Source organism: Macaca fascicularis, chromosome 9 (assembly GCF_037993035.2).
Source record: "Macaca fascicularis isolate 582-1 chromosome 9, T2T-MFA8v1.1".
Lineage (NCBI taxonomy): Eukaryota > Metazoa > Chordata > Mammalia > Primates > Cercopithecidae > Macaca > Macaca fascicularis.
The window spans coordinates 112,344,166-112,372,095 of NC_088383.1; the positions used below are offsets into that span (position 1 = coordinate 112,344,166).

The 27,930-nt window shown below is 43.9% G+C and overlaps 1 protein-coding gene and 1 non-coding gene across 7 annotated transcripts in view; both read right to left on the reverse strand.

The window, feature by feature from the left end:
* Positions 1-3,058: 3,058 nt before the first annotated feature.
* Positions 3,059-27,930, reverse strand: part of PCGF6 (polycomb group ring finger 6) — a 40,384-nt gene continuing 15,512 nt past the window's right edge. For 3 of the 6 annotated variants that reach the window (XR_012418186.1, XM_005566340.4, XM_005566339.4), the window contains 4 exons: positions 26,430-26,457; positions 17,591-17,689; positions 15,268-15,354; positions 3,059-4,224 (listed from right to left, as the gene is read on the reverse strand). Coding sequence is in view for 2 of the 6 variants with exons in the window: in XM_005566340.4 (XP_005566397.3) it covers positions 4,168-4,224; positions 15,268-15,354; positions 17,591-17,689; positions 26,430-26,457 (271 nt within the window). In the remaining 4 variants the exon portion in view is untranslated. The remainder of the gene's footprint in view (positions 4,225-15,267; positions 15,355-17,590; positions 17,690-26,429; positions 26,458-27,930) is intronic. The other 3 variants (XR_012418185.1, XR_012418187.1, XR_012418184.1) reach the window with 1 other exon arrangement.
* LOC123567002 (U11 spliceosomal RNA) lies at positions 13,234-13,366 on the reverse strand. The gene has a single exon (XR_006689713.1). It is a non-coding gene; the product is annotated as a U11 spliceosomal RNA (small nuclear RNA).

A 27,930-nucleotide genomic window follows, 5' to 3' on the forward strand; every position in this document is an offset into this window, starting at 1 on the left:
AAACAAAAGGACCTGCAAAATGTCCCAATCAAACAAATCTTTCTTTAGCCATTGAAGTTAGGCTCTAGAATCTGTACTTCATATGCTCTATTGTAAACTTTTGTGCAGATTTGGGTATCTAGTTTTGTTTCTTTTTCTGTTCCCAGTAAAAACTCCTTTTGAAAAAACTTTCAGCCAGGCACAGTGGCTCATGCCTGTAATCCCAGCACTTTAGGAGGCTGAGGCAGGAGAATCGCTTGAACCCAGGACGCAAAGGTGGCAGTGAGCTGAGATCGAGCCACTGCACTCCAGCTTGGGCGACAGAGTGAGACTCTGTGTCAAAAAAAAAACAAGAATAAAATAAAATAAAAAACCTTCATCTCAACTAAACTAAATGCACGCTGCTGGTGGTGACAATAAGACTAACACACACATGTATGTATCCGGGCCTTGTGCACCTTCAGCAGAGATAAATTGAGAACAGGAAAGTGGGGGAATCTGAGTGAATCAAGACTGGGCATTTGAACCTGACATGCTGGCTCATGACTATAACCCCAGCACTTTGGAAGGCTGAGATGGGCAGAAACTGCAACTCCACTAAAAATACAAAAATCAGCCAGGCGTGGTGGCATGCACCTGTAGTCCCAGTTACTCAGGAGGCGGAGGTGGGAGGATTCCTTTAGCCGGGAAGATGGAGCCTCCAGTGAGCTGAGATCATGCCACGGCACTTCAGCCTGGGAAACAGAGGGAGACCTTATCTCACAAAAAAAAAAAAAAAAAAAGGCTGGGTGCGGTGGCTCACGCCTGTAATCCCAGCACTTTGGGAGGCCGAGGCAGGCGGATCATGAGGTCAGGAGATCGAGACCATCCTGGCTAACACGGTGAAACCCTGTCTCTACTAAAAATACAAAAAATTAGCTGGGCCTGGTGGCGGGCGCCTGTAGTCCCAGCTACTGGGGAGGCTGAGGCAGGAGAATGGCATGAACCTGGGAGGCGGAGCTTGCAGTGAGCTGAGATCGCGCCACTGCACTCCAGCCTGGGCGACAGAGCAAGACTCGTCTCAAAAAAAAAAAAAAGAAAGAAAAGGTAGAGTTTTTTTGTGACTCACAGTACTTAACAGTAACTGCTTTTTATTAGATTCTTAGAGGTCTTGTAACCCATAGACGGTGAGTTCCTTGAAGATAGATCACTCCTCTTTGAATCTTCTTGTCCACACAATGTCTAAAAAGTGACACTCTTGACTTGCTCATTACAGAAGTGTTTATCAAATAATTACATTTGATATTCTACTTTTAAGGAGGTATTTTCCCATGTTACAGTCCTGAATGGGATAGTTATTGAGGAAAATAGGGGGAAAGTGAATGCTTACCCCAACTCTACAGCTGAGTCTCTGTGGGGATAATCTCTTCCCTGAAATGGTAAAATTTGTAATGTGGTCGGGCATGTTGGCTCACACCAGTAATCCCAGTACTTTGGGAGGCCAAGGTGGGCATATCACTTGAGGCCAGGAGTTTGAGACCAGCCTGGCCAACATGGCCAAACCTGTCTCTACTAAAAAATACAAAAATTAGGCCAGGCGCAGTGGCTCACGCCTGTAATCCTAGCACTTTGGGAGGCTGAGGCGGGTGGATCACGAGGTCCACGAGGTCAAGAGTTCGAGACCAGCCTGACTAATATGGTGAAACCCCATCTCTACTAAAAATAAAAAAATTAGCTAGGCATGGTGGCGGGTGGCCTGTCCAGCTATTCAGGAGACTGAGGCAGGAGAATCACTTAAACCAAGGAGGCAGAGGTTGCAGTGAGCCGAGATTGCACCACTGCACTCCAGCCTGGGCAACAGAGTAAGACTGTCTCAAAAAAAAAAAAAAAAATTAGCCGTGTGTGGTGGCATAGGCCTGTAATCCCAGCTACTTGGGAGGCTGAGGCACAAGAATCTCTTGAATTTGGGAGGCAGAAGTAGCAGTGAGGTGAGATCACGTCACTGCACTCCAGCCTGGGTGACAGCCTTTAGACTCTGTCTCCAAAAAAAAAAAAAACTGTAATGCTTGAAAACAACCAAATCTGGGTTCTAAAGACAGTAATTTTTAAACACTAACATCTCTTCAACTCTCGGTCAACTCACTTGTTACAAATGGCACATTCTAAGTATCTGTTAAAGATCAGGCTTTGAGACAATGTCTTGTTCTGTCGCCTAGGCTGGAGTGCAGTGGCAGGAACATAGCTCACTGTAGCCTTCACCTCCCAGGCTATTGATCCTCCTGAGTAGTTGGGACTACAGTCATGCACCACCATGCCCAGGTAATTTTTTTTTTTTTTGGTACAGATGGGTTCTCACTATGTTGCCTAGGCTGGTCTCGAACTCCTGAGCTCAAGTGATCTGCCCGCCTTGGCCTCCTAAAGTGCTGGGATTACAGGCATGAGCCACCACGCCTGGCTTATTTTTTATTTTTTTTGAGATGGAGTCTCACTCACTCTGTCGCCCAGGTTGGAGTGCAGTGGCACAATCTCGGCTCACTGCAACCTGTCTCCCGGGCTCAAGCGATTCTCCTGCCTCAGCCTCCCAAGTAGCTGGGAATATAGGCACACACCACCATGCCCAGCTAATTTTTGTATTTTTAGTAGAGACAGGGTTTTGCCACGTTGGCCAGGCTGGTTTCGAACTCCTGCCCGTCTGGCCTCCCAAAGTGCTGGGATTACAGGCATGAGCCACAGTGCCTGGCCTGGTTTTGTGTTTTTTTTTTTTTTTTTTTTTTTTTAGATGGAGTCTCACTCTGTCTCCCAGGCTGGAGTGCAATGGTGCGATCTCAGCTCACTGCCTCCCAGATTCAAGCAATTCTCCTTCCTCAGCCTTCCGAGTAGCTGGGATTACCGGTACCTGCCACCATGTCCAGCTAATTTTTGTATTTTTAGTAGCGATGGGGCTTCACCATGTTGGCCAGGCTGGTCTTGAACTCCTGACCTCAGGTGATCCACCTGCCTCGGTCTTCCAAAGTGCTGGGATTACAGGCATGAGCCACTGCACCCGGCCCTGGCCTGGTTATTTTTTTAAAAACCCACAGTAAACACTAACATTTCCAAATAGGTTAAAATAAATTTTTATTAAATGTTAGAAGAAATTTATATACAATTCACAAATTCTTTACAAAGAATCGCCAATCTTTGTCCAAGTTTGTAGTAGTCTCTATACAGATTCAGAAATTCTGCTGTGAAACAGGGTTTATAAAATATTTCTTTTAGAAAGCATCACAATGCTAATTTTAGGCAAAATAATGTTTTAAAACTGAAGTCTTTGCATGGAGGTGAGCTCAAACACCCTTATTCTTTATTCCAGTGATGAAATAATGAGAAAAATAAACATTAAACTGACTTACTAAGAAAACAATGAATAAGTAATTCTGTAAACTTCTCGAATTCTCCTAAAATTATTTATTACTTTCAGAAGCAATACTATTGCAAGGTATCAACAACCATACTATGTGCCCAAATAAAATGAATGTCAGAAATAAAAATATTGTCACAAAGAAGCACCCCTTATTGGAAGATGTATTGAATAAGTCTTATTACACTGAAAGTTTATGGCACAGACCATAAACTCAGATTCTCTTCACCAATAACAATTCATCCATTTTGAAATGAGTAACTTCTCCTTTGTAGTGTTGCTGGTATAAAAAAAGATACAAGTTCAAAATATGCTGGCAACACACAAAAGAGGCCAATAGTTTTGGTCTTTGAGAGTACACCCTGCAGTTTAACAAAGACTGGCTTTGAATGTTCCATTCAAAAGCACACTTCTCTTCCAAAAGGATGACTGCCCAACTGATGCCATCCCAGACAGCAGATATCCCAACTACCAACTTGAAATGGCTGAACAAAGAAAACTAACCAATTACTTCAAAGATGGGAAGCAAAATCAATGTCAAAGTATTTAAAATCACAAGGAATTTTAAAATTCAATTTTTGAAAAATTTCCCCTGAGTTTTGGCTGCTTTTTATATATAGTCTCTAGTAACAGATGCATTCCATCGTTCCAAGTTGTACTTATAAATGCTATAATTCTTGGTGCTAAAAATAGGTAAGTTATGTCTTGAACAGCAAAGTGGTAGCAATTACATTTCATGGAAATCTTTGGTGAGATGCAGTCCTGCAGAAACTTCCTTTGTTTCCCTCCTCATAATGTGCCTAGAATCTTCAAGTTATCTTCAGAGGAGAAACCACAAGACCATAATGAAGGACAAGCAGACCATCCTGAAAAGGGAGAAAAAAAGACGATTTTGCAGTTCTTTCAAACCAGTAATGCAAATAATCAAATCAAAGCTGGCTTTTTTTTTTTTTTTTTTTTTTAATAATCTAACACTAAGGTGAAATTATTTAATTTAAAGAAAATAAGTGGACCATATAGATTCTTATTCACCAAACACTCCTTGTGAATGTGCTTTTTTTTTGAGACGGAGTCTCACTCTGTTGCCCAGGCTGGAGTGCAGTGAAGCAATCTCGGCTCACTGCAACCTCTGCCTCCCAGGTTCAAGCAATTCTCCTGCCTTAGCCTCCCGAGTCGCTGGGATTACAGGCACCCACCACCACACCCAGCTAATTTTTGTTTGTATGTATGTATGTATGTATGTATTTTTCAAGTCAGATTCTTGCTCTGTTGCCCAGGCTGGAGAGCAGTGGTGTGATCTCTGCTCACTGCAACCTATGCCTCTCAGGTTCAAGCAATTCTCCTGCCTCAGCCTACCAAGTAGCTGCAATTACAGGTGCATGCCACCATGCCCAGCTAATTTCCATATTTTTAGTAGAGGGAGGGTTTCGCCATGTTGGCCAGGCTGGTCTCGAACTCCTAATCTCAGATGATCCTCCTGCCTCAGCCTCCCAAAGTGCTGGGATTATAGGCGTGAACCAGAACACCTGACCTGACACCCAGCCCCACTTTTTCTTTTTTTTGAAGACAGGGTCTTGCTGTGTTGCCCAGGCTGGAGTTCAGTGGCCAAATCTGGACTCACTGCAGCCTTGACCAACTGGGCTCAAGCAATCCTCCCACCTCAGCCTCATGAATAGCTGGGATGATAGACATGCACCACCACCAGGCTCATTTGTATTTTTTGTAGGAGACGGGGTTTCACCATGTTGCATAGGCTGGGCTCAAACAATCTGCCTGCCTCAGACTCCCAAAGTGACGGGATTACAAGCATGAGCCATCTAGACTAGCCTGTCAATGTGTCTTTTTAATGATTCTCAGGACCCAATTCTGAAACTATCATGTAGACACAGTCAATCAAACGATTCTCCAAAATGAACTAAAAGAGATACACTTTTCCTTCCACAGTGACTTTTTTTTTTTTTGAGACAGGGTCTCACTCTGTTGCCCAGGCTGGAGTGCAGTGGTGTGATCATAGCTCACTGCAGCCTCAATCTCCCAGGCTCAAGTGATCCTCGAACCTCAGCCTCTCAACTAGCTGGGACCATACGCATGTGCCACCATGCCTGGCTACTTAAAAATTTTTTTTTTCCCAGTATAAACGAGGTCTTGCTACGTCACCCAGGCTGGTCTCAAACTCTTGAGCTTCAAGCAATCCCCCCATATTGGCTTCCCAAAGTGTGGGATTACAGGTGCGAGGCAAACATCCAGCTCAGACTTTTTTTTTTTGAGACGGAGTCTGGCTCGTCACCATCGCCATGTTTGCCAGGCTGGTCTCAAACTCCTAATCTCAAATGGTCCTCCTGCCTCAGCCTCCCAAAGTGCTGGGATTACAGGCATGAACCAGAACAACTGACCCGACACCCAGCCCCATTTTTTTTTTTTTTTGAAGACAGGGTCTTGCTGTGTTGCCCAGGCTGGAGTTCAGTGGCAAACCTGGACTCACTGCAGCCTTGACCAACTGGGCTCAAGCAATCCTCCCACCTTAGCCTCATGGCGCGATCTCTGCTCACTGCAACCTCCGCCTCCTAGGTTCTAGCGATTTTCCTGCCTCAGTCTCTTGACCAGCTGGGATGACAGGGGCCTGCCATCACGCCTGGCTAATTTTTGTATTTTTAGTAGAGACAGGGTTTCACCACATTGGCCAGGCTGGTCTCAAACTCCTGACCTCAGGTGATCCGCCCACCTCAGTCTTCCAAAGTGCTGGGATTACATGCGTGACCTGCCGCACCCGGCCCTAGACTTCTTAATAGACTACTTAAGCATTAGATGTCCCAAAAAAAACTCAACTACTACAACGCATCACACATCTGTTCATTTCCACATAAATGCAGCTCACCACTATAATAATTGATTAAGCTTTGAAACACTTACTCATTTAATGAAAGCCTAAAATATATATGTTTTACTTCTTCCTTAAAGAATGCCCTCAGCTGGGTGCAGTGGCTCATGCCTGTAATCCCAACACTTTGAGTCCGAAGAGGGTGGATCACTTGAGACAGAGAGTTCAAGACCAGCCTGGGCAACATGGTGAAACCCCCTCTCTACTTATATAATTAAAAAAAAAAAAAAAAAAGGAAAAAGAATTTTTAAAAAGAGTAATGAATGCCCTCGGGGCAGTTGGGCAACTTAACCCCCATACTATATGATTCCAGATGCTATGTATCGAAGTCTTTTTATCTCCTTTTTGTAGGGTTCTATCTCCTTTCTTGATACCAGGTCTTAATTCTTTGGCTCTCACCAAGGCTGCATCCGGCAAGCAATCTACCTTTTCTCTTTTTGAGATGGAGTTTCGCTCTCTTGCCCAGGCTGGAGTGCAATGGTACGATCTTGGCTCACTGCAATCTCCGCCTCCCGGGGTCAAGTGATTCTCCTGCCTCAGGCTCCCAAGTAGCTGGGATTACAGGTCGGCGTCACCACCCCCTGCTAATTTTTGTATTTTGAGTAGACACGGGGTTTCTCCATGTTGGTCAGGCTAGTTTGAACTCCCGACCTCAGGTGATCCACCCGCCTCGGCCTCCCAAAATGCTGGAATTATAGGCATGAGCCACCATGCCTGGCCATAATCCACCTTTTTAAGGGAATATTTCTAATTTCCTGCATAGTGGATAACTAGCTAAAAGGAAAGGTCATTGGGAAATGTGCCACAGACCTGAATTGAGCAACACAGAAAAGGGGTTGCAGCTCATATATCCTGTATTTCCAGTGCTGCTCTGGCTATTACTCTCTTTTGCTTCTTTGCTAAGCTTTTCCATGACTCCACTTCCTCAGTTCTCAACTCAGGGCAATCTGGTTTGTGTTCCTGGCAATTACAGTAAAAACTCACCAGAATTCTAGAAAAAGGTTCACAAATTCAAGTGCCCACAAGTGCCAGGACAGTAACATAAATGAATACATAAGTTAGGTATGTGAAGTCAATAGGGAATGTTGAAGATCAGTGGTAAACCAGAGACAGCAGATGTCCATCTAAAGAAATTTAAACTCAAGGCCAGGTGCAGGGGCTCACGCCTATAATCCTAGTACTTTGGGAGGTCAAGGCAGGTGGATCACCTGAGCCCAGGAGTTCAAGACCACACTGGGCAACATAGTAAGACCCCGTCTCTACAAAAAATACAAAAATTAGCCAGGCATGGTGGCACATGCCTATATTTCCTGCTACTCAAGAGGCTGAGGTGGAAGATCACTTGAGCCTGGGAGGCAGAGGTTGCAGTGAGCCAAAATCATGCCACTGCACTCCAGCCTAGGTGACAGAGCCAGACCCTGTCTCAAAAAAAAAAAAAAAAAAAAAAAAAATTAAACTCAAGGCCAGGTGTGGTGGCTCATGGCTCATGCCTGTAATCCCAGCACTTTGGGAGGCTGAGGCTGGAGTATCACTTGAGCTCAGGAGTTCAAGACCAGCCTGGGCAACAAAGTGAGACCCCCATCTCTACAAAAAATTTAAAAATTAGCCAGTGGCACACCTCTGGTAACTAGCTACACGGGAGGCTGAGGCAGGAGGATCGCTTGAGCCCAGGAGGTTGAGGCTACAATGAACCATGTTCATGCCACTGCACTCCAACCTGGGCAACACAGCAAGATTACACAGCAAGACCCTGTCTCAAAAAAAAGAAAGAAAAAAAGAAAGAAAGTTTGTTTATTTCATTCATTTATTATTTTGAGACAGGGTCTTGCTCTGTTGCGCAGAGGAGCATGAATGATCAGAGCTCACCACAGCCCTGAATTCCCAGGCTTAAATTGATCTTGCCACCTTAGCCTCCCAAGTAGCTGGGACTACAGGTGCACACCACCATGTCCTGCCAGTTTTTGTATTTTTTGTAGCGACAGGGTTTCAGCATGTTGCCCAGGCTGGTCTCAAACTCCTGGGCTCAAATGACCCTCCTGCCTCGGTTTCCCAGAGTACTGGGATTACAGGCATAAGCCATGCCTAATCTGAGTACATTCTGTGATGCTTGCACAATCATTAAATCGCCTAACAATGCATTTCTCAGAACATATCCCTATTGTTAAGTGACGCATAACTGCATATGTATTTGTAGACTTAATGACTATGGTTTATTGTGGAAATCTTTATTGAATTTTTAAAAATAAAATTAATTAAAATGTTCTTTTTGGCCAGGAATGCTGGCTCACACCTGGAATCCCAGCAGTTTGGGAAGTTGAGGCAAGCAGATCACTTGAGGTCAGGAGTTCAAGACCAGCCTGGGTGTCTAGGCTGCTGCAGTGGCAGAGACCTCATGGAGAACCTCTACTAGGGCAGTGCGGAGAGGAAACATGGGGTTGGAGCCCCCAAACAGGGTCTCCACTGGGGAACTGCCCAGTGGTGCTGTGAGAAGAGGGCCACTGTCCTCCAGATGCCAGAATGACAGATCCACTGACAGCTTGCACCCTGTGTTTGAAAATGCCATAGGCACTCAACACTAGCTCGTGAGAGAAGCCATGGGGCCCAAATCCTGCAAGGTCACAGGGTTGGAGCTGCTCAAGGCCTTGAGAATCCACCCCTTGCACCAATGTACCATGGATGTAGGGTGGGGAGACAAAGGAGATTTTACAGTTTTTTTTTTTTTTTCTGAGACAGTCTTGCTCTGTTGCCCAGGCTGGAGTGCAGTGGTGTGATCTCTGCTCACTGCAACCTATGCTTCCCAGGTTCAAGCAATTCTCCTGCCTCAGCCTCCCAAGTAGGTGGGATTACAGTAGTGTACCCATGCCTGGCTAATTTTGAACTTTAAGATTTAATGAGGACCAGGCATGGAGGCTCACGCCTATAATCCCAGCACTTTGGAAAGCTGAGGCAGGCAGACTGCCTGAGCCCAGGAGTTTGAGACCAGCCTGGGCAACATGGTGAAAACCCCATCTCTACAAAAAAATACAAAAATTAGCCAGGTTTGGTTATGTGCACCTGTAGTCCCAGCAAGCTGGGAGGCTGCAGTGGAAGAATCACTTGAGCCCGGGAGGCAGAGGTTGCAGTGAGCCTATCACGCTACTGCACTCCAACCTGAGTGACAGAGAGAGAGACTCCATCTCAAAAAGAAAATAAATAAATAAAAATTAAAAAATTAATGGCTGCTGTTCTGTGTTCCAGAGTTGCATGGGGCATATAGCCTCATTCTTTTGGCCAATTTCTCCCTTTTGGAATGAGAGTTATTTGCCCAATGTTTATACCCCCATTGTATCCTGGAAGTAACTAACTTGTTTTTTATTTGACAGGCTCATAGGCAGTAGCAACTAGCCTTGTCTCAGATGAGACTTTGGAATTTTGAGTTAATGCTGGAAGTGAGTTAAGACTTTGGCGGGGACTATTGGGAAATCATGATTGTATTTTGAAATGTCAGGACATGAGATTTGGGCGGGGGGGCATGATTTGGGTGGAATGATATGGTCTGGATCTGTGTCCCCACCAAATCTCATGTTGAATTGTAATCCCCAGTGTTGGAGGTGGGGCCTGGTGAGAGGTGATTGGATCACGGGGTTGGATTTCTCATGAATGGTTTAGCACAATTTCCCCTTGTGTGATATAGTTGTTTAAAAGCGTGTAGCACTTCCCTCCTCATTCTCTCTCTTGCTCCTGGTTCCTATCATGTCTTTGCCTTCAGCCATGATTGGAAGCTAAGCTGCTATGATTCCTGTACAGCCTGCAGAACTGTGAGACAATTAAACCTGTTTTCTTTATAAATCACCCAGTCTCAGGTATTTCTTTATAGCAACATGAGAATGGACTAATACATTATGTGAATTACATCTTAACAAAACTGTTATTTTAAAAAACAGAGGTCAGGCATGGTGGCTCACACCTATAATCCCAACACTTTGGGAGGCTGAGGTGGCTGATTGCTTGATCTCAGGAGTTCAAAACCAGCCTGGGCAACATGGCAAAACCCCATTTCTACAAAAAATTTTAAAAATAGCCAGACGTGGTGCTGCACATCTGTAAAGTCTGTAGTCCCAGCTACTTGGGAGGCTAAGGTGGGAAGATATCAATTGAGCCCCCCAGGTTGAGGCTACACTGAGCCGTGATTGTGCCACTGCATTCCAGGCTGGGCAACAGAGTGAGACCTTGTCTTTTTTTTTTTTTTTTTTGAGACAAGAGTTTTGCTGTTGTTGCCTAGGCTGGAGTGCCATCGCGCGATTTCAGCTCACTGCAACGTCTGCCTCCCGGGTTCAAGCAATTCCCTGCCTCAGCCTCCCGAATAGCTGGGATTACAGGCGTCCGCCACCATGCCCGGCTAATTTTTTGTATTTTTAGTAGAGGTGGGGTTTCACCATGTTAGCCAGGCTGATCTCGAACTCCTGACCTCAGGTGATCCCCCCACCTCAGCCTCCCAAAGTGCTGGGATTACAGGTGTGAGCCACCACACCTGGCCTGACCTTGTCTTAAAAAAAATAAAAAAGAAAGAAAGAAAATAAAAAACTAATCTCTGGTGACAAAATCAGAACAATGGTTGCCTTGGTGCTATGGAGAAGAATTAACTGGGAAGGAGCATGAGAGAACTCTCTGGGAGTGACAGAAAGGTTCTGTATGTGAAGGAGGGGTTTGAGTTAAATAGATAGGTATTTGTTGAAACTCACGCATTTCATTATATGTCAATTAAAATATATCATATGTACATTATGCACATATAACTATGCATGTGTGTATATTTTCTGCTTCTTCCAAGGAATTGTATAACTTACATTAAGAAAATAATTCTTGGGAACAGATTGTGAGGACAAGAAAAAAAGATAATTCTTATAATATTCATATCTTCTTTTGAGCAGTTGTTCCACTGAGACAAATGAACATAGGTAATGATACCAAAAAAAAAGAATTGTATTTCTTTTCTTTTTTTTTTTTTTGAAAAAGGGTCTCACTCTGTCACCCAGGCTGGAGTGCAGTGGTGTGATCATGGATCACTGCAACCTCAACCTCCCAGGTCAATAGATCTTCTCCCCCTTCAGCCTCCTAAGTAGTTGGGACTATAGGCATGTGCCACCACACCTGGTTAATTTTTGTATTTTTTTTGTAGAGATGGGGTTTCATCACATTGTCTAAGCTGGTCTTGAACTGTTGGACTCAAACAATCCCCCTGCCTCAGCCTCCCTGTGGGACCACAGGTATGCACAACCATGTCTGCTAATTTTTCTATCCTTTGTAAAGACGGGATTCGCTATATTGCCCAGGCAGTCTTGGAACTCCTGGGGTTAAATGATTCTCCCATCTCGGCCCCACAAAGTGTTAGGATTATAGGAGCAAGCCACTATGCCTGGCCAAGAATTACTTTTCTTTTCTAAACGAAGTCTTGCTCTGCCGTCTAGGCTGGAGTGCAGTGGTGCGATCTTGGCTCACCGCAATCTCTGCCTCCTGGGTTCAAGTGATTCTCCTGCCTCAGCCTCCCAAGTAGCTGGGATTACAGGCACCCGCCACCACGCCCAGCTAATTTTTGTATTTTTAGTAGAGATGGGGTTTCAGGATGTTGGCCAGGATGGTCTCAAACTCCTGACCTCAAATGATCTGCCCGCCTCTGCCTCCCAAAGTGCTGGGATTACAGGTGTGAGCCACTGTGCCCGGCCTCTTTTTTTTTTTTTTTGAGACATGGTCCTGCTCTGTTGCCCATGCTGGAGTACAGAGTCACTCATGGGTCATTGCAGCTGCGACCTCCCGGGCTTGAAGTGATTCTCCCACCCCACCTCCCAAAGTGCTGGGATTATAGGCATGAGCCACCACCGCACCTAGCCGCATTTCTTGTCTTTAATAAAGATCTTTACCATATGTTTTCTATACTTAGATACACAAAATGTTTGTCCTTGTGTTATAATCACCCACAACATTTAATACAACAAACCACACAATCACATAACCTAGAAACGTGCATCACACCACACAGCCCTAAGAGGGGGCAGAAACCTGGATTTACCCAACAGGCCAAGACTGTCAGCCAGGTGTGGTGGCTCATGCCTGTAATCCCAGCACTTTGGGAGATTGAGGTGGGCAGATCACTTGAGGCCAGGAGTTTGAGATTAGCCTCGCCAACATGGTGAAACCTCATCTCTATTAAAAATACAAAAATTAGGCCGGGCACGGTGGCTCAAGCCTGTAATCCCAGCACTTTGGGAGGCCGAGACGGGCGGATCACGAGGTTAGGAGATCGAGACCATCCTGGCGAACACGGTGAAACCCCGTCTCTACTAAAAAAAATACAAAAAACTAGCCGGGCGTGATGGCGGCGCCTGTAGTCCCAGCTACTCGGGAGGCTGAGTCAGGAGAATGGCGGGAACCCGGGGGGCGGAGCTTGCAGTGAGCTGAGATCCGGCCACTGCACTCCAGCCCGGGCGACAGAGCCAGACTCCGTCTCAAAAAAAAAAAAAATACAAAAATTAGCTGGTGTGGTGGGACATCGATAGTCCCAGTTACTTGGGAGGCTGAGGTACTAGAATCACTTGACCCCAGAAGGAGGAGGTGCAGTGAGCCGAGATCAGGCCACTGCACTCCAGCCTGGTGACAGAGCAAGACTGTCTCCAAAAAGAAGGAAAAAAAAAAGTCACAGTTGGGCGCGGTGGCTCACACCTGTAATTCCAGCACTTTGGGAGGCTGATGCGGGTGGATCAGGAGGTCAGGAGATCGAGATCATCCTGACTAACGCGGTGAAACCCTGTCTCTACTAAAAATGCAAAAAATTAGCCAGGCGTGGTGGCAGGCACCTGTAGTCCCAGCTACCTGGGAGGCTGAGGCAGGAGAATCCCTTGAACCCGGGAGGTGGAGGTTGCAGTGAGCCAAGATCATGCCACTGCACTCCAGCCTGTTGACAGAGCGAGACTCCGTCTCAAAAACAAAAAAAAGTCACAACTGTCTAATTTACACAACAAGTAAGGGCTCCAGGACCAATGATCATCAGCTACCCAAGTACCAAAAAATTGTGCTTCTGAAATCTCTTGATGTTGATTCTGGCACAAAGAGCAAATGATGCCCTATGTGTGCCACTCACAGCAGAAGCCCTTTTTATCCCAATAATTGTATTTCTAGCAAACAAAAATTTGTTTGAGAGTTCATCAAATCTTCATTAGTACTTCATAAGCTTCTCCGAGTCATATAGCTCTTAAAACAATCTTTGTGGCCAGGCGCGGTGGCTCACACCTGTAATCCCAGCACTTTGGGAGGCTGAGGCTGGTGGATCACCTGAGGTCAGGAGTTCAAGACCAGTCTGACCAACACGGAGAAACCCCGTCTGTACTGAAAATACAAAATTAGTTGGGCGTGGTGATGCATGCCTGTAAACCCAGCTACTCGGGAGGCTGAGGCAGGAGAACTGTTTGAACCCAGGAGGCGGAGGTTGCGGTGAGCCAAGATCACACCATTGCACTCCAGGCTGGACAACAAGAGCGAAACTCAGTCTCCAAAAAAAAAAAAAAAAAAAAAAAACAACAATTTTCCACGATAGGTTCAGAAATACATTAGAATATGTGGTCCTGTTTTCTCTTCATTAAACTTGTAGATCCTATCTTGGTTTTTATTATTTTGACTAGGAGACTTCACATTATAGGTTACTTAAAACATCAAAATAGTTAGCTTGAGTTCTTACCTACTGAACAAGAAAAGCTATGTGAATCTCTAGAGCAGGGGTGTCCAATCTTTTGGCTTCCTTGGGCCACACTGGAAGAATTGTCTTTGGCCAACATAAAATATGCTAACACAGGCTGGGCGGAGTGGCTCACCCCTGTAATCCCAGCCCTTTGGGAGGCCAAGGTGGGTGGATCACTTGAGGTCAGGAGTTTGAGACAAGCCTGGCTAACATGGTGAAACCCCGCTTTGACTAAAAATACAAAAATCAGCCAGGTGTGGTAGCACATGCCTGTAATCCCAGCTACTAGGGAGGCTGAGGCAGGAGAACTGCTTGAACCTGGGAGGCAGAGGATGCAGTGAGCTGAGATAGTGCCACTGCACTCCAGTCTGGGCAACAGATCAAGACCCTGTCTTGAAAAAATGAATAAATAAAAATAAAATATACCAGTACAAACAGTAGCTGATAGTAAAAAAAAAAAAAAAAAAAAAAAAGCTCATCATGTTTTAAGAAAGTTTATGAATTTGTGTTGGGCCCCATTCAAAGCTATCCTGGGCTACATGTGGCCTGAGGGCCACGGGTTGGACAATTTTGCCTCTAAAGCCTAATAAGTACATGCAAGTTTTTCTTGAAATGTCCTTTTGGATAGATTGGCCTAGAAGCCTTCAAAATTGTATTATAGCACTGGACAGGGGGAAAAAAACAAGGCTTTTAGAATCAGACTGCCTAGAATCTGAGCCCTGTCTCACCCACTGACTGTGGGAAGGTATATGTCCTTACTGTAACTCAGTTTCCTTTATCTTTAAAATGGGAAATAAAAAACTGCCTGCTTTCTTAGAAATATTATGAAGAATAAATAAGCTAATCTACATAAATTACTTAGAACAGTACCTGACACATAGTAAACATTTGATAAATATTAAATGTGTAGGTAATTTTTTTTTTTTTTTGAGACGGAGTCTCGCTCTGTCGCCCGGGCTGGAGTGTAGTGGCCAGATCTCAGCTCACTGCAAGCTCGGCCTCCCGGGTTTACGCCATTCTCCTGCCTCAGCCTCCCGAGTAGCTGGGAATACAGGCACCCGCCACCTCGCCCGGCTAGTTTTTCGTATTTTTTAGTAGAGACGGGGTTTCATCGTGTTAGCCGAGATGGTCTCGATCTCCTGACCTCATGATCCGCCCTTCTCGGCCTCCCAAAGTGCTGGGATTACAGGCTTGAGCCACCGCACCCGGCCTAGTGTAGGTAATTTTAAGACAACTGTAGAATATTTATGGAAACTTACTGAGAAATGGAACTTCGTTTTTTCACTAACTTATCTGTTAGACCTGGATATGTCTAGAACCTACCTGCATTGCTGCATCACCTATTGCACGTCGGATTTCCCTTAGAGTTTGATACTGCTCCAACAGGTGATCACCACAGATGATATCTACCTATGGACATGAAGAGAGTATTAGATTGATTTGTTGTTTCAAAATACCATCTGAAGAAATGAAGAAAAAAAATCAACATAAATTGTTTCCAAACTAGATTTTGCAATTTTATTTTCGACTGATTAAACACTCCTGAAAAGAGAGTTTTAGAAACTTTTTACAGAAGTAAATAAGGTAACATGGGAAGAGCATTAGAGGATACAGCAGGACAACAGCACAGTACAACTGATATTCAAAATGATTTCCCTGAATCTCAAAGAAATTAAGTCATGCTGGATGTATTCAACATCAGGTAGCACAGGAAAGTATATCTTTTTAAATATCTGTGATAAAAATCATTAAGGCCAGGGGCAGTGGCGCACGCCTGTAATCCCAACACTTTGGGAGGCAGAGGCGGGCAGATCACCTGAGGGTAGGAGTTCCAGACCAGCCTGGCCAACATGGTGAAACCCTGTCTCTACTAAAAAGGCAAAAATTAACTGGGCATGGTGGTAATCATGGTGCCTGTAATCCCAGCTACTCGGGAGGCTGAGGCAGGAGAATCACTTGAACCCAGGAGGCGGAGGTTGCAATGAGCCGAGATCACGCCATTGCATTCCAGCCTGGGCCACAGAGCAAGACTCTGTCTTTCAAAAAAAAAAAAAAATCATTAAAAGGTATTAATCCATAAAAAGGCAATTATCCATTATTTGAAAAAATTCTCTTATGAGGAATATCTCATTTTCCAACAATGCCATATAAATCATAGTACAACACTGAAAGTTCACACTAAGGAAACTGTTTTGTAGATGAAACAATTTCAACAAGTAATTGCAAAGCTCCAAGATATATCTTTTTTTTCCCCCCAAACAGGGTGTCACTCTGTCACGCAGGCTGGAGTACGGTGGCCCAATCATAGCTCATTGCAGCCTCAAACTCCTAGGCTGAGGCAATCCTCCCACCTTAGCAACCCAAATAGCTGGGACTAGAGGTGTGCACCCCCACATCTGGCTAATTGTGTGTTTTTCTGTTTGTTTTTTGTTTTTGAGATGGAGTCTCGCTCTGTCGCCCAGGCTGGAGGGCAGTGGCGCAATCTCGGCTCACAGCAAGCTTCGCCTCCTGGGTTCACGCCATTCCCCTGCCTCAGCCTCCCGAGTAGCTGGAACTACAGGCGCCCACCACCATGCCCGGCTAATTTTTTGTATTTTTAGTAGAGACAGGGTTTCAGCGTGTTAGCCAGGATGGTCTAGATCTATCTCCTGACCTCGTGATCTGCCTGCCTCGGCCTCCCAAAGTGCTGGGATTACAGTTTTGAGCCACCGCGCCCAGCCAACTGCGTGTGTGTGTGTGTGTTTTTTTCAATTTTTGTAGAGACAGGGTCTCTGGTATATGCCCTGAGTAGCTGGGATTACAGGTGCATGCCAGCACATCTGGCTAATTTTTGTATTTTTAGTAGAGACGGGGTTTTGCCATGTTAGTCAGGCTGGATCTCCTGACCTCGTGATCTGCCCACCTCAGCCTCCCAAAGTGCTGGGATTACAGGCGTGAGCCACTGTGCCTGGTCGAGCTTGCTTGTTATACTTGAACAACTAATAAATGCAGGATGTCCTATGAAGAAAAGTGGATGATAAGCAATATTTTTCTCTACTACCAAAATGGAAAGAGTTGGAACTGAAGACTCTAATATTTCTCCTATCTTCAGCTTTTCTCTGATACTAATAGATTGCCATCAGTGGCAGTAGGAAATGGATACTAGCCTGGCACAGTGGCTAACTCCTATAATCCTAGTGCTTTGGGAAGCTGAGGCAGGAGGATTACTTGAGGCTCGCAGTTTGAGACCAGCCTGGACAACATAGCAAGACCACAACTCTTAAAAAAAAAAAAAAATAAGATGGGCATGGTGGCATGTGCCTCTAGTCCTAACTACTCAGGAGGTTGAGACAGGAGGCAGGACCAACCAAGCCCAGGAAAACCTCAACGTTGCAGTGAGCCATGATTGTGTCAATGTACTTCAGCCTGGGCAACAGAAACAGACTGTCTCAAAAAAAGAAAAAAAAAAAAAAAGAAATGGACAGTAAATCAAATGTGATTAGAGCTGGAGGTGTGAATCACTATGTATCGATATTCAGTTAGCATTAACAATGTCTACAACATCACAAAACAAAAATAATTGCATGAAATCCTAGCGAGTTATTTCTTCAGTGTGCTAAAGGTAATCTCACAACTTTACCTATTCTTTTACATATAAGTACTGTACCTGACAAGCTGGATCAAGACCCATTTTTCTTCTGAGGAATTTTTCTACATGTCCAATAGTTGCTTCTCCTGAAACTCGAACAAACTTCTTTTCCAATGGCTACAAAAATAGATAGATAAAACTATTTTTAGGTTAAATATACCTGTACATGCGTGAGATGTATGTATATATATGTAATGTGTAAACATTAAAGAAAATTTTACAGCAAAGATGATGCAATAGACTCTTGAAAAGACTTACTATGAAGCAAGTTAGTATACATATCAGAGAAGAAAAATGGAAATTCTGCTTAGCTTTCCCTTTCTGAAAAGTATGTCAACAATTTTTCTAAATAGGCTTGGTTTATTTTAATGTTTCATTGAAAAAACAAAACTCAGAGTAAAATTTATTCATTCATTTCAAGTACTGAACTTACACTTCAAAGACACAGAGAAAACACCCAATACCAAATGTCTAAAACAACTTCGAGGCTGGGCATGGTGGCTCACGCCTGCAATCCCAGCACTTTGGGAGGCAGAGGCAGGCAGATCATTTGAGGTTAGGAGTTCGAGACCAGCCTGGCCACCATGGTGAAACCCCATCTCTACCAAAAACATGCAAAAAAAATTAGCCGGGTGTGGTGGCATGCACCTGTAATCCCAGCTATTCAGGAGGCTGAGGCAGGAAAATCATTTGAACTTGGGAGGTGGAGGTTGCAGTGAGCCGAAATCACACCACTGCACTCCAGCCTGGGCGACAGAGCGAGACTCCATTTCAAAATAAATATATAATTAAATAAATAAAACAACTTTGTTTCTTCAACATAAAAACTACAAGGGGCTAGGTGAGGTGGCTCACGCCTGTAATCCCAGCACTTTGGGAGACCGAGGAGGGTGGATCACCCGAGGTCAGGAGTTCCAGACCAGCCTGACCAACATGGAGAAACCCTGTCTCTACTAAAAATACAAAATTAGCCAGGCATGGTGATGCATGCCTATAATCCCAGCTGAGGCAGGAGAATCACTTGAACCTGGGAGGCAGAGGTTGTGGTGAGCCAAGATCGTGCCATTGTACTTCAGTCTAGGCAACAAGAGCAGAACTCCGTCTAAAAAAAAAAAAAAAACCAAAAAACAAACAAAAACAAAAACAAAAAACTGCGAGGAAGAAAAAACAAGATGGAGAAGGAATGGCGAGACTAAAAAACATTAAGAGGTGTAAATGACAAACACATTAACCAATTACAATGTATGGACCTTACTGAATCCTGATTGAAAAACTATCAAACTATTTTCATGGGATAATGTAGGAAATTTAAATAGTGCATGAATATTTCATCAAGGGATTATCTGTAGTATCATTATTATGTTGCCATAAACAGATACTTAACATGAATTTATAATTATTGGAGTGGTGTGTACATGGGGAGTTCATTATACTATTCTGCCTACTTTTGTGTAAGTTAAAAAAGTTTCATAATAAAGGGATTTCTTTTTCCTTTTTTTTTTTCTTTTTTGAGACGGAGTCTCGCTATGTCGCCCAGGCTGGAGTGCAGTGGCGCAATCTCAGCTCACTGCTAGCTCCACCTCCCAGGTTCACACCATTCTCCTGCCTGTCTCCCGAGTAGCTGGGACTACAGGCGTGCGCCACCACGTCCAGCTAATTTTTTTTTTTTTTTAGTAGAGACGGGGTTTCACTGTTAGCCAGGATGGTCTCAATCTCCTGACCTTGTGATCCGCCCGCCTTGGCCTCCCAAAGTGCTGGGATTACAGGTGTGAGCCACCAGGCCCGGCCATTAACTTAATTTAATTTAATTTAATTTAATCTATTAAATTAAATAAATAAAAATGTATTTATTTATTTCACTTTTTATTTTGAGTGAAAAATAAAAAGATTACTATCTAGACATATGTGGCTGGAATGTGGGACACAACAGTTTGAGGTGTAGGAAGTGATAAGTAGATGACAGAGTTTGAAAATAAAAATTAATGCCTACCTAGCTCCCATCTCTCTGAGACAACTAAGGATGCTACGACCTCATGCAAATGAAAAGCTGAAGTAATCAGAACTAAACAGTCCCTTTCAGGAAAAGTACAAAGTGTTTTTCTAGGACTTACAGACTGGGAGCCTAGAATGGCTACCCAGGGAACCAAGGCACATATTTGTTCCATGTTACAGCACTCAGCTTTCCTATCTGTAGAGTAGTTTGTTCTTAAGAACTTTCCTGACTAAAACTCATAGAGTATATATTAGATAGGTATTTTATTTTTCTAGGTGTCTTGGGCTTGCTTGTTATACTTGAGCAACTGATAAATGGTCTGTCCATTATTACCACAGTACAGCATATAGAATAGGTGTTGAGCGTAGGCACTCCAGGCACAGACTACCTGGGCTCAAACTTCCTGGTTCTGAGTAGCTGGGACTACAGGCGCCCGCCACCGCGCCCGGCTAATTTTTTGTATTTTTAGTAGAGACGGGGTTTCACCGTGGTCTCAATCTCCTGACCTTGTGATCCGCCCGCCTCGGCCTCCCAAAGTGCTGGGATTACAAGCGTGAGCCACCGCGCCCGGCCTGGTTCTGCCATTTTCTAATAGTGAGTCTTTGGGCAAGTTCCTGAACTTGTCTGCGTCTCTATTTGTAAAATAGATAAAAATAGCACCTGCTTCATACAATTATTATGAAAATAAGTTAATGTATGTAAATAACTAATAAAAATACCTGTCACATAGTAAGCACTGAAGAGTTGTTAGTGTTGTAAGCCATTTGTCTCTAAGATTATTTGTATCATTTTGCTCTTCATGTAAAGGATTTTAACTTTGTTTTCTGTTTTTGAGATGGAGTCTTGCTCTGTCACCCAGGCTGGAGTGCAGTGGCGCGATCGTGGCTCACTGCAACCTCTGCCTTCCAGGTTCAAGCGATTCTCCTGCCTCAACCTCCCAAGTAGCTGGGACGACATGCGTGTGCCATCACACTAATTTTTGTATTTTTAGAAACGGGGTTTCACCATGTTAGCCAGGATGGTCTCGATCTCCTGACCTCATGATCCGCCCACCTTGGCCTCCCAAAGTGCTGGGAATACAGGCGTGAGCCACTGCACCTGACAGATTTTAGCTTTTGAGACGGAGTCTCACTGTCACCCAGGCAGGAGTGCAGTGGTGCAATCTCGGCTCACTGCAACCTCTGCCTCTTGGGTTCAAGTGATTCTCCTATCTCAGCCTCCCAAGTAGCTGGGACTACAGGCACCTGCCACCACGTCTGGCTAATTTTATATTTTTAGTAGAGATGGGGTTTAATCATATTGGTCAGGCTGGTCTCAAACTCCTGACCTCAGGTGATCCACCTGCCTTGGCCTCCCAAAGTGCTGGGATTACAGGCATGAGCCACCGCACCCGGCCCCAATTTCTTAAACCCAGTAGAAAATGATTTTATTGTTTTATAGGGCTGTCATTACTAAAAGAGAAAACTAAAACAAAATTTTCATGAAAAAAATGTAACCAGTGATGGGCTCAAACAAAAATTCTAACATAAGCATATACATATATATGTTTTTGAGATGGAGTTTCCCTCGTTGCCCAGGCTGGAGTGGAATCACGGGGTCTTGGCTCACTGCTACCTCTGCCTCCCGGGTTCAAGCGATTCTCCTGCCACAGCCTCCCAAGTGGCTGGGATTACAGGCGCGAGCCACCACACTAATTTTTGTATTTTCAGTAGAGACAGGGTTTCACCACGTTGGGCAGGCTGGTTTCAAACTCCTGACCTCAGGTGATCCGCCCACCTCGGCCTCCCAAAGTGCTGGGATTATAGGTGTGAGCCACCGTGCCCAGTCAGTTTTTTTGTTGTTTGTTGTTGAGACAGAGTCTCGCTCTGTCACCCGGGCTGGAGTGCAGTGGCGCGATCTTGGCTCACTGCAAACTGCCTCCTGAGTTCACGCAATTCTCCTGCCTCAGCCTCCCAAGTAGCTGGGACTACAGGCGCCTGCCACCATGCCCGGCTAATATAGTAGAGACGGGGTTTCATCATGTTAGTCAGGATGGTCTCTATCTCCTGGCCTCGTGATCCGCCTGCCTCAGCCTCCCAAAGTGCTGGGATTACAGGTGTGAGCCACCGTGCCCGGCCTGTTTTTTTGTTTGTTTGTTTTGAGATGAAGTTTTGCTCTATTGCCCAGGCTGGAGTGCAGTGGCGCAATCTCAGCTCACCGCAGCCTCTGCCTCCAGGGTTCAAGCAATTCTCCTGCCACAGCCTCCTGAGTACCTGGGATTACAGGCATGCATCACTATACCAGGCTAATTTTTGTATTTTCAGTGGAGACAGGGTTTCCCCATGTTGCCCAGGCTGGTCTCAACTCCTAACTTCAAGTGATTCTCCTGTTGTGGTCTCCTAAAGTGCTGGGATTACAGGTGTTAGCCACCACACCTGGCCAAGCATATATTGTTTCAACCAGATACATTTTTATATCCCCAAAATGTTTGCACCAAGCAAATTACAAACAATGCTTCTATTCAAAGTTTCTACTGAATCTTGGCTTACGTATTTAAAAAAAATCAACAGCTTTATTGAGATGTAAATTCACATACCATTAAATTTACCCTTTAAAAGTGTACAATTAAACGGATTTTAGTACATCTACAAAATTTTGCAACCATCACTGCTATGTAATTTCAGAATATTTTCATTACCCTAAAAAGAAGCCTGGCTGGGCAAGATGGCTCACGCCTGTAAATCCCAGCACTTTGGGAGACTGAGGCGGGTGGATTACCTGAGGTCAGGAGTTCGAGACCAGCCTGGGTAACATGGTGAAACTCCGTTTCTACTAAAAATACAAAAAATTAGCTGGGTGTGGTGGGGCACACCTGTAATCTCAGCTACTCGGGAGGCCGAGGCAGGAGAATTGCTTGAACCCAGGAGGCAGAGGTTGCAGTGAGCCCAGATCGTGCCATTTCACCCGAGTGGTTGACAGAGCAAGACTCCGTCTACAAAAAAAAAAAAAAAAGAAAGAAACCTGTACCTCTTGGCAGTCACTCCCCATTCAGCCTCTTCTCCAAGTCTCTGTCAACCACTAATCTGTTTTCTGCTCCTGTGGATTTTCTTGTTCTGCACATTTCAGATAAATGAAATCATATAATATATGGATGGCCTTTTGTGACTGGCTTCTTTTCCTTAGCATCATGTTTTCAATGTTTACCCATGTCAGACCATGTATCAGCACTTCGTTCCTTTTTACTGTCAAATAATACTCTATTATATGGAAATAGAACATTTTGTTTATCCATTCATCAGCGAATAGGTTATATACATTGTTTTCAATTTGGGGTTATTATAATGTTTTTTGAGATGGAGTTTCACTCTTTTGCCCAGGCTGGAGTGAAGTGACATGATCTCAGCTCACTTCGCCGAGTTTTCCACTCTCCCGGTTCAAGTGATTCTCTTGCCTCAGCCTCCCAAGTAGCTGGGCCTGGCTAATTTTTGTATTTTTAGTAGAGATAGGGTTGTGGCATGTTGGCCAGGCTAGTCTCGTACTCCTGACCTCAAGCAATCCACTCGCCTTGGGCTCCCAAAGCACTAGGATTACAGGCATGACCCAATGTCCCCAGCCCAATTTGGGGTTATTATTTAAAAAATTATATTTTTCGGCCGGGCGCGGTGGCTCACGCCTGTAATCCCAGCACTTTGGGAGGCCGAGGCGGGCGGATCACAAGGTCAGGAGATCGAGACCACGGTGAAACCCCATCTCTATTAAAAATAGAAAAAATTAGTCGGGCGCGGTGGCGGGCACCTGTAGTCCCAGCTACTCGGGAGGCTGAGGCAGGAGAATGGCATGAACCCAGGAGGCGGAGCTTGCAGTGAGCCGAGATTGCGCCACTGCACTCCAGCCTAGGGCACAGAGCGGGACTCTGTCTCAAAAAAAAAAAAAAAAAAAATTATATTTTTCAAATCAAATCCAAATAATGTGTATACAATGTAATTAACTTATATGTCCCTTGAGTTACTTTTATCAATAGGTTTCATCTGTAGGTTTATTCTTCATCTCTTTCCTTTTTAATTTATTTGCTGAAGAAACAGAATTGGTTGTCATGTAGTTTTCCACTATCTTGATCTGGCTTATTATATTCCTACAGTTCATTTAATATATCTCTCTTTTTTTTTTTTTTGAGACGGAGTCTGGCTCTGTCACCCAGGCTGGAGTGCAGTGGCGCGATCTCGGCTCACTGCAAGTTCCGCCTCCCGGGTTCACGCCATTCTCCTGCCTCAGCCTCCCGAGTAGCTGGGACTACAGGCGCCCGCCACCTCGCCCGGCTAGTTTTTTTTTTTTTGTATTTTTTAGTAGAGACGGGGTTTCACCGTGTTAGCCAGGATGGTCTCGATCTCCTGACCTCGTGATCCGCCCGTCTCGGCCTCCCAAAGTGCTGGGATTACAGGCTTGAGCCACCGCGCCCGGCCTCTTTTTTTTTTTTTGAGACGGAGTCTCGCTGTGTCGCCCAGGCTGGAGTGCAGTGGCACAATCTCGGCTCACTGCAAGCTCTGCCTCCCAGGTTCACGCCATTCTCCTGCCTCCACCTCTAGAGTAGCTGGGACTACAGGCGCCCGCCACCACGCCTGGCTAATTTTTTTTGAGGGTTTCACCGTGTTAGCCAGGATGGTCTCGATCTCCTGACCTCATGATCCGCCCACCTCGGCCTCCCAAAGTGCTGGGATTACAGGCGTGAGCCACCGCGCCCAGCCTAATACATCTCTTTGTCCCCTGTATTTCTTGTAAGTTAGTAATTAAATCTAGAAGCATAATCACCTTCCTATATGTTTTGGCAAGAACCCTTCAAGGTGGTATTGCTATCATGTTTTTTCATGTGTGAGAATCACAGCTATATATTCTGGGTTGCACATGTGTTTTTGAGGAAGCAGTAGACTAATACTTTATCTCTTCTTTTTTTTAAGACAGTCTTACTCTGTCACCTAGGCTAGAGTGCAGTGACACAATCACAGCTCACTGCAGCCTCAATCTCCTAGGTTCACGTGATCCTGCCACCTTAGCTTCCTGAGTAGCTGGAACTATAGGCCCATGCCATCATGCAGAGCTAACGTTTTTATTTTTTATAGAGACAGGGTATTCCTATGTTGCCCAGATTGGTCTCGAACTCCTGGCTCCAAGCAATCCTCCTACACTGGCCTCCCAAAGTACTGGGATTACAGATGTGAGCCAACGAACCTGGCCTAATATTTCAATTCATTCTCTAGTTTTTTCTTCATGAGGTTTTAAAATTCTGTTGGACTGACTACTGCAAGTTATTAGACAGACATCTTCAGGGAACACTGGTAGCATACATCCCTGTGCTTAAACCATACAAAAACCTATCTGCCACTATCCCACCCACCACATGGCTACGAGAATTTCCTAAAGCTAAACACCACCAGTTTGATGTTTTGCAACTTAGAAGAGGTTCAATGCTATCAAAAATCATGGGGATTTATGTTCGGATGTAGTGGCTCACACCTGTAATCCCAGCACTTTGGGAGGCACAGGTGGGTGGGTCACCAGAGGTCAGGAGTTTGAGAATAGCCTGGCCAACATGGTGAAACACCGTCTCTACTAAAAATACAAAATTAGCCAGGTGTGGTGGTTCATGCCTATAATCCCAGCTACTCAGGAGGCTGAGGCTGGGTTCAAGAATCACTTGAACCCAGAAGGCGGAAGTTGCAGTGAGCCGAGATTGCGCCACTGCACTCCAGCCTGGGCGACAGAGGAAGACTCCATATTAAAAAAAAAAAAAAAATTGTGGGGACTTAAAACTGCATTCCCTCTATCACATCAGTCTCTGAGACACATGTATAATATGCTTCATCCAGAGAATTACCTATCAATTCCTATGCTTTTTTTTTTTTTTTTTTTGAGACGGAGTCTGGCTCTGTCGCCCGGGCTGGAGTGCAGTGGCCGGATCTCAGCTCACTGCAAGCTCCGCCTCCCGGGTTTACGCCATTCTCCTGCCTCAGCCTCCCAAGTAGCTGCGACTACAGGCACCCGCCACCTCGCCCGGCTAGTTTTTTTTTATATTTTTTAGTAGAGTCGGGGTTTCACCGTGTTAGCCAGGATGGTCTCGATCTCCTGACCTCGTGATCCACCCGTCTCGGCCTCCCAAAGTGCTGGGATTACAGGCTTGAGCCACCGCGCCCGGCCCCTATGCTTTAATTCATGTCTCTGAGCTAGTGTGTTCATAAAACAGTACAGTATATCCAACTAGGTATAATTCACCTAATTTTCAGTACAGGCTCGACAAAGTCACTGAAAATCTGAACAGATCAAAGTCACCTATTCCTTGTATATTTACCTCCCAAGTAACTATAAGGTCTGATTTACCCCCTTTTTTAAAAGTTACCTTTTCCTGATGACTCGCATTATATTAGTAACACTGTATACAATGGTACCTGTGATTTTGGAATCTTTAAATCAACTCTGAACTTAAATATGTTACAAAGGAGTTCATTCTTACCTCTAAAACTTCAGTGAATAATTGAAGTAACAAGTAGGGCAAGATAACTTGAGCAAAAAATGTTACATGCAAATAAAATTTTAAGCTCACATTTAACTCAAAATGCCAATTACGCAAAAAATGTTTTGAGACATTTTTTATCACTAAATTAACATAGCATTTGGATTTAGTTTTAAAAAGTATTCACTTAATTTTCCTTAGACTACTGTTCTGAATGAACAAATTCCTACTTAATAACTTTTATTCATAAATCTATAAAATATTATTAAATGTACTTCATATTTAAATAACTTTATACAATCTCCATTTGGTTGCTAATGTGACTTGAATTTGTGTGCTACAGAGTCCTCTTGTGAAATGAATGAAAAAAAAAAGTAAAATACCTTAAAATGTCCCGTGCCTTCATTAGCACTGAAAAATGAGAGCAAAATTAATCAATATTTAATACTTTAAGCTATATGTTTAATCATAAAACAACATATATATTTGAGAAACATCAATTCATTGTAATTCTAAAACACGGTCACCTGAAGTTTTATGAAATAAACAAATGTAATTGTCATTTCTGCCACCTAGTGGTTAAGGCAAAGGCAGTTTTATGCAGTATTTTACACTACTTTCTATACTTAATTTTAGAAGTTAAAAGTATATTCTTTGTTATTTGATGGAAAATATGAGAATTTACTTATTTCTTCCAGCTTTATTAGGGGATAATAGACAAATTAAAATTGTGTATATCTATAGGTTTTAAGATGCATATATACCATAAACTAATAAAATCAAGCAAATTAATATATTCATCAGCTCACATACTATTTTACTGTAGTGAGAACATTTAGGATCTACTCATCAATTTTCAAGTATATAATACATTATTAACTGTAGTCATCATGATGTACAATAGATCTCCAGGAAAAAGTATATTCTTAAATATTAGATTCCCCCTCATCCTGCATTTAGCATCCTAACATTTTACAGCTTAAAGTCTGATTTCGTGTTTGTTTTTCTTTTAATCATAATTAATGTGATTTTTCTCTCTATAGTAATGTTTACAAAATAAAATTTCTTACAAGAAGGCTGCTCTGCTTCCTATTGCTTTTCTTGCAGAATAATTACCTGGACATAATTTTACTGTTTCCTTTTCACCTAGAAGCCTACAGATTTCTTGGTTAAATCAATTACTTTTAAGCCATGAGGGAGACAAAGGGATCTAACTTTTTGTTGAGAAAGTACTATGTGCCAGGCATTGAGTTAGGTATTCATATATTGTGCATGTTTTTCACTTAGTTCTCACAATAGCCCTGCTAATCAGGTATTAGTACCCCTTTCTACAGACAAAAAAAAATTAAGCTCACAGAGGTCATAACTTGCTTTGGGTCACACAGAGCTGGTAGGTAATAAAACTGAAATTCAAACTCAGGTGTGCCTAACATCAAAGCCAATATTCTTTCTTCCTTATGTTGTGAAGATTAGACAAGTTCACAATTGCATCATTTCCAAAGTATTCTTTTTCTTTCATTTTTTTTTTTTTTTTTTTTTTTTAAGACATAGGGTCTTGCTCTATCACCCAGGCAGGAGTGTAGTGGCTCACTGCAGCTTCAACTTTCTGAGCTTAAGTAAACTTCTTGCCTTAGCCGACCTGAGTAGCTGGGAGTACAGATATGTGCCACAATGCATGACTAATTAAAAAAAAAAAAAAAAAAAATTAAGAGATAGGGTCTCACTATGTTGGCCAGGCTGGTCTCAAAACTCCTGGCCTCAAGCCATCCTCCTGCCTTAGCCTCCCTGTGTACTGGAATTACAGGTGTGACCCACCACACCCAGACTCCAAAGCACTCCAGCCTGGGCAACAGAGCAAGACTCCGTCTCCAAAAAAAAAAAAAA